The sequence below is a fragment of the Astatotilapia calliptera genome, chromosome 18 (genome assembly GCF_900246225.1).
Source record: "Astatotilapia calliptera chromosome 18, fAstCal1.2, whole genome shotgun sequence".
Taxonomy (NCBI): domain Eukaryota; kingdom Metazoa; phylum Chordata; class Actinopteri; order Cichliformes; family Cichlidae; genus Astatotilapia; species Astatotilapia calliptera.
Window position 1 is genome coordinate 14664474 of NC_039319.1, and position 7291 is coordinate 14671764.

At 41.5% G+C, this 7291-nt stretch overlaps 1 protein-coding gene across 1 annotated transcript in view; it reads left to right on the forward strand.

Moving 5' to 3' along the window:
• The window catches only part of egfra (epidermal growth factor receptor a (erythroblastic leukemia viral (v-erb-b) oncogene homolog, avian)), a 43750-nt gene extending 37127 nt beyond the window's left edge, over positions 1–6623 (forward strand). The window contains exons 24-28 of the mRNA XM_026148792.1: positions 139–236; positions 350–517; positions 2960–3007; positions 3131–3224; positions 4681–6623. Of these exons, the coding sequence (XP_026004577.1) occupies positions 139–236; positions 350–517; positions 2960–3007; positions 3131–3224; positions 4681–5024 (752 nt within the window). The 3' untranslated portion in view covers positions 5025–6623. The remainder of the gene's footprint in view (positions 1–138; positions 237–349; positions 518–2959; positions 3008–3130; positions 3225–4680) is intronic.
• The last annotated feature ends 668 nt before the right edge of the window (positions 6624–7291 follow it).

The following is a 7291-nucleotide window of genomic DNA, read 5'->3' on the forward strand; positions in this document are numbered from 1 at the left end:
ATCATCCGTCTTTCCCAGTTCTGCTTCCTGCTGACCTGCTGTTTTTACAGATTATGTCTGCTAATGTACTCACAAATTTAAAGCTTCATGTTACTGAGTCAACCCACCCTGATGATCTCTGCTGATGCATGTGCGCAGGTTGGATGATTGATGCAGACAGCCGCCCTCGTTTCCGAGAACTTATAGCGGAGTTTACAAAGATGGCTCGGGATCCACCGCGTTATCTTGTCATCCAGGTATAATTTTAAGCCACTTCTTTCTTTAAAATTGCTTAAATATACAGAATATCTGATGATGAGCAGCAGTGATTTTTTACGTATAACAAAAAGGGTAAACTCTTTGATTTTAGGGGGATGACCGCATGCACTTACCGAGTCCTTCAGACAATAAGTTCTACCGCAGCCTGATTAGCGGGGAGGACATGGAGGATGCCGTGGATGTTGATGAATATCTGGTGCCACAGCGTGGCTTCTTCAGCAGCCCGAGTACCTCCCGCACCCCACTGATTCACTCAACAGTAAGACCCTTTATGGAAATGTAAAATCAAGTCTGTACGTGGTTTACAGTAATTTAGATTTTAGAGAAATCTCATAAATCATGCAATCCTTACACAAAAAAAGAAATGGCGTGAAGCTTTTCTGCTTTGTCAGGACAGGCCTGTAAGAGTAAAACTAAAAATCATTAGAAATTATGCAAAACTTAGGAGTGTTGGAGAGCGTGCTCCTGCTTAACTAGTGCAGCTCAACTGAAAGCGAAATCAAAACTGATGTAATTACGAGACGGGAAATCATCACAACTTGCGTTGGTGTCACACTGAGTAGTGATTACTCCTTATTACACCCACAAGGTGACGCAGCTCACCAGAAACCCACTCTATCGTTCTTGTGAACATCACACAAACTGACTGTGCTGTGTGCACCTAGTAATCAAAAGGCTGAAGTCACTGCTGCTGTGAATACTAGGAACTAAAGTACTGTGCAAAAGTCTTGAGCAATTCTTCATTTCATCACATTTTCCTTCCAAGGAGCCAGACTGTCTTGTAATTTTGTAAGTGATCTTGAGCAATAGTTCTCCAGACTTTCTGAAAGGTTTATTAAGTTTTTCATTGGCTGCTTTTTCACTCATTTTAATCCAGTCCTTGTACATGACCGTTTTCCAAGGAATGTTTTTTTGTTTTTTTAATCCTCTTAATACTTAATAATGTGTCATTCGAGCATAAAAAGGCACCTAACTCAGGGGATGAGGCAGTGTTGTCTACACATAACAGGCAACTTAGGGAAATAAAACTTATTTTAAATTGTTTCTTCAAGCATTTTGTCTACAGCAGATGAACAGTGTCTGAAAAATCCAGGATCTGAGAGATGCATCTGCCATTTTTTATGAAGGGAAACAGGAAGAGTGAGTGAGGCTCAGTAAACGGTGTAGGCTCTGTCATGGTTTGGATCTTGCAAAATTGATGCAATTATGACTATAGACACAGAAAGAGCCCTTATATACTTACAATATATCCTCTCTCTACATATATATATATTGCTGTCCCTCTATTAGCACAAGGCTGAAGCCAAATGCTGAACTGCTGACCTGTTTCAGCACGTTCACTTCTAATTTTAAAAGATTTTGACACAAATACAGGATCCACATGGAAAATATTGCCACTGTATTTTGTGCTGTGAGCTGTAAGGCCCCTAATGAGCCATGTAATGGTGCGTTTACCACAGACACACACCCACACCAGATTCACTCACACTGACCTTCTTGGTTCACACAGCTTTAGCTGTGAACACTTTACCAACAGGCAGTCAACTGTTTGAAAATGTAATTGTGCTGTGTTAACTGTGTTTTGGGGAAATGAGATTTTGGCATAAATCATTACCCTGTGAGTCTGGATGGAAATAAACACAGTCATTTTTTTTCTTTTACTGTGTTGAAAACAATTGCTCATGCCTTCAGTCAGGAGAAACAGAGCTGCAGCTGCTAAACTCTACCAGAGGTGTTTAGACAGAATTTAACTCCTTTTACTGACTTGAAGTGGGAAAAGGCTGCTTTTGACCCCAGCGGCCCTGCTTCTGTTTACCTGGCCTGTCGTGACTGCCACCCACTCGCCCTCCTTAATCAGCGCCTCTCCCACGTTTCCTCCCAGTTGTCCTGTGATTGATGAAGGTGGAATAAGCAGAACTCTTCTACTGCAGGTTCAGTGAAGGCCATGCGTAGGTCTGGCTCTTTTACCTGGGATTATTGCCGGCCACTGACAGCCTGGTTAGTCCATATGAGGTTTCAGGTTTGATTACCTTTACAGGCGCCTTTTTTTCCCGTTGTTGTTTTTTATTTCTGTCCAATAAAACTTCAGAATAGGTCTGTTTTTGTAATATTACTGTTGGGACATGGCCCAGTAAGGCCTTCTTTCTTTCTTTTTCCCCACATGGTCAGTGCTTCAGCGTATTTAATTTCCTTTTCTTGTTGAAAGTAATTGTATTGCCACAGCTGTCACCCTGTTTTCCCTGTTTTCCCATTTTTCATGGTTTTATGCCACTCACAGCCCTTTGATTTGGACACAGCAAAGCTTGTCAGATTGTCTGAATCCATATGAATCTGCACGGCGAACGTTTATTTTGATCCCTATCAGCTTGTACTAAGAATGGCAGCTATAACTTCTCGGGGACCATAAAAACACGTTCATGTCACAGTTCAGAGAGAACTTGCCGTCCCTGTGTCCAAAAGCAACATGCAGTAACAAAAAATAAGAATAAAAGAAACTAAACAAAGCAGCCTGTCTTTGTACGGTGCCTTATGCCTGCTTAATAAAATGTTAAACCTTCCTCTTCACTCAGTGGCTGCTTTATGGTTTATAGAGGATTATTTAATTATGTTATGGCTTCATAAAACACAATTTCCTGTGTCGCATTTGATGTGGCATCATCATTTGATGATTAACAAAACGTTTGCCGTACCTATTTTTCAGAGCCTCAACAGCAGCATCGGGACGTGCCACAGCAGAACTGGCTTACTGGTGAGAATGCATTAAACCCTTATTATACCTGTAAAGAAAAGGATTTTTCTCTTTGTGCTGGCCTCTTTGCAATATTTTCACAGGGAGTGCCACAGCCCTGAAAACCTCTGCTCTTTGTTACAGAACGGATTCCCGAGCAGAGATGGAAGCATGGCCCTGCGATATATTCCAGACCCCACAGACAAGTTTCTCGATGAAGCCTTCCAGCCGTCTCCAGGTTAGTAAACTTCAACTAAATGCCATTACTTTTTAATTTAGTTCAAGAGAAATCTCAACATGGCTTGCCTCTGTGTTCTTTGGGTGATTAAGTGAGGAAGGGGGACATCTAGTGGCCAGCAAGTGTACTGCCCCCCTCTTCCTGTAATGCTGTTAGCAGAACATGCAGTAACCCATGTATTGTTTACTAGTTACATTAGTGTTACCACTCAAATCTTTAGCCCAAGAACATCTAGTGGGGAACTTAAAATGAGAACTGCTTAGCAATCAGGCATTAGATTTTATGAGCAACTATTATTACCATCTCCACTGGGATTTGACCGCTTCTTTTTGTCAGACGTTGTAAGGCTTTTGCATATGTGTCTTTAATGCTTATCAACCTTGACGTGCCACACCTATTCATGTCCCAGTTTCTTTGGAGATGAGAGGGAGGCAGGTGAAGCAGGGATGATGTGAGAAGTAGAGTAGCGAAGGGGGCTGACTTTAAATACCTGGGGTCAACCATCCAAAGATCAGACAGTGCACAAGAGAGTACAGGCAGAGTGGAGTGGGTGGAGACAAGTGTCAGGGGTGACTTGTGAGATAAGGACAGCAGTGTGAAATAGAAGGTTTACAGGATGGTGGTGAGACCTGCTATGATGTACGGTCTTAAGACGGTGGCACAGACAAAAAAAAGGGAGGTGGTGCCGGAGGTGGCAGAGTTGAACATTTTCATCAGGAGTGAAAAGAATGGACAGGATTAGAAACGAGTGCATCAGGGGGACGGCTCAGGCTCGGAGACAAAGCTAGAGAGGCCAGGCTGAGATGGTTTGGACGTGTGCAGAGGAGGGATCGTAGATATACTGGACAAAGGATGTGAGAGATGGAGCTGCCGTGGATGTAATGAAAGAGGACACGGAGAGAGGGTTAGTGATGATGAGGATGATAGGGACAAGGTGAGATAGAGGCAGAAGAAGAAAAACAAGAAAAAGAAGACTTTCTTTGTTGGATAAAATGAGTCTTATTAATGCCTTTCTGCATAGATTTGTAGATTTGTAGCATTTTGTCTTCAGAATCAGAATACTTTATTAATCCTTATGAAAGGTATGTGGTTACAGTGGCTCCAAGGTAATAAGAACAGTAACAGACTGAACTAAATTAAATAATACAATATATATATATAATAATATAAGTTACAAAATATAAGAAATAGCTCTAATATATGCAAATAGCTCAACGTAAAGATTACAGCATTATTTGGGAGCTTTCGGAAAAGACCTGCACTGATGGTTTCAGCTCGTGGCGCATCAAACCAGGGGTCTCTGCTGCATGTCATGACTCATCTTTTAGCCTTCACTCATGCCATGTCTAAATAGTCAGTTGATCTAAATAAATAAATACCCTAAAATATGCGGCGCTCCTGTTATGATCAGAGAAATTGTCTGGTGCCCTCGTTAATGTAAATGCCTTTCTTGCAGGCTACATGAACCAGAATCCCATCTCAGATGTGGTGAATCCTATCTATCAGCATCCCGGTCCACCTCGCACCCTTCTTCCCACCATCTCCTCGGACCATACGGAGACAGAATACCTGAACTACTTTAAGAACGGGGCCGCCGGACCAGAATATCTCAATGAGATTCTGTCCCCGGCCGTCCTCCCGCTCACGTCAAACGGCACGGTCCACAGCATTGAGAAATACCTGCCTCAGCAAAGCATAGACAACCCCGACTACCAACAGGATTTCACTCCCACCTTCAAGACCCACACCAATGGACACATACCGGCAGCGGAGAATGCAGAGTACCTGGGCCCGGACTGACTTAGTGGAATGTGACAAGAAATAAGAGACTACTTATGAAAGGCGTTATCTTCAGTATCTTGGCTGGATTGCTGAGTGGTACCACCCTACTCTGTCCTATCTTATGGAGTCAGCTGACAGTTTGAGCAGCATTGTTGGCATGCTTTCAAGTTAAACCAGTCTCATTCCAAAGACTTTTTTTTTTCACACCACCTCCAAACTACCAATGAGAACGACAAAAGTTGTTTCGCATGTCTCAGCTGACCTTAAGAGACCAGATAGACTCCACCTTTGTGACGTACCTCCTGACAGGAAGAGAAACTCTCTTCTGAAAATGTGAGAAGTAGAAATGTGTAGATGCTATGCACAAAAGATGTTGTGATCCAAATGTGTTGGTGGAGGAATGCTATTAAAAGCGTGTAAACACCTCCGGTAATATTTCAAGAACGCCGAAGCGGGCAGCGCAACCCAAAAACACAACTTGAGGTACATGCATTGTAGACTCGCTAGTTAGAGGCTGTTTCTCTGTGGTGAAGTCAAAAAGATTAAAGGGAGTTTTTTTTTTTTAAAGATTCCCCAGAATTCCTTTGGCACCCCGCCTAGAGGATGAGTCAAATACCTTGGAATGTAGGGAATGTACAGTCGGCATAAAGGGGAATTCTGGTGAATTGTCATTTTAATGTGTGATCTTTATGTTCTAAATTAATTCTGTATGTATTAAAAAAGACTGTCGCATCACCTGGCATAGAACAAGAGAGCTGAGCTTCTTGTTTTTCCCTGTCGTAACTATGTGGAGAATGTGATGGTAAATACAGCAAATGTTCCCGTTCGTCCTGCTGTGTTTTGTAGCTCAGAATCGGCAGCGTTCTTGTAACATGAAGCATATTTGTGGAGACCCACAAAGCGAGATAGTCTGAGGTTTTTTTATCAGTGTGTCATACTAAAGTCTGAGTATTAAGGAAGTCATTTGTAGCCCTCATGACTGAGTACTTTTCAGAAAACAGCTGGGTTTTTTTGTTTTTGTTTTTTTATTTTGGGCAAGCAAAAACCACATCATAGATAGACAAGTTGGGGAAAAATCTCAGCAGCACCAGTTGTGATCTACATATATAGTACGTTTGTCTTGTTTGTACCATGTTTGAAATGCTGGTTGACCTGTCTTAGGCCGTTTGAGTAAATTGTTTGAACTGTAGCAGTAGTTGCACTTCCCTGGGACATATTTTAGAGATGAATGTTTCTGACGCCCGCGGTCTGTTATTATCACCAGAACCCCTTTGGCTGGTTCCTTGTTGTTTCGCAAAAAATGTTGACAGTCCATCTATGAATCTGTTCCTAGCTTTAAAGCCTTTTTTAGTCCTGCAGCAGCATTAAGCCTCACAAATATTTATTCCTAGTTTTAAGGGAATATAGTTTTGTAGCAGCCTGTAAACCTACCTTTGCAGATTTTACACAGGTACATGTACAGGTAACAGTGTGTATGCTGTAATATAACCCGGCATAGTCGCCTGTAATTTATACTCAGTACACAGTTTTGTCATATCATATGTGAATATGCACTTATTCCTGAATTGTGATTATTTCATTCAAAAGTGTAAATGAATAAATCTTATTTTCTATGGACATGTCTCCTGTTTGTTGTTATTTCAGTGCAGCCTGAATGCTTTCCCGTTTCTGTTTTAGTGAAACAACGATGCATTAAGGTGTTCTGCTCACAGCTTTAAAGAGATCCGGACATCAAGATATGCTCTTGATTGAATTTTAGCTGTGTGCATAGACTAAAACATTCAATTTATTTGGCAGAACAAATTACAGGTTTATATGTCGCTTATGCACTTTTTTCTGTCCTAGCAGACGACTTTTGGTGGACCTCAAAAACTAGGAATGTGAAGGGAAACAGAGTCATTACAAAAAACACAAAAGGTTTCTTGCAGTACCAGGACATGAGATAAGGTAATGACTGCTGGGTTGTGGGCAGAAAAACTTGAAATTAAAACGTCAGCCTGCAGGAAAGAATTATTTAAATTAGATTTGCGACTGCAGAGAGCCACTAACATCACAGCAGGATCAAAGGTAAATTAAATCGTTTGGCTTCAGGGGAAATGTGGAAATATCCTCTGCTTTCTTGAAGTTTCTGTCCTGTCTTTGGACATTTCCAGAATACATAATTATAACAGTAATATAAAGCTGTTCAGGTGACACATGAGCCAGAACTCTACCCTGTTTTGGTAAAATATTCAAACTTGTGTGTTTCAAAGGAATGCTGAAAACACATGTGGTTTGTGGTATCA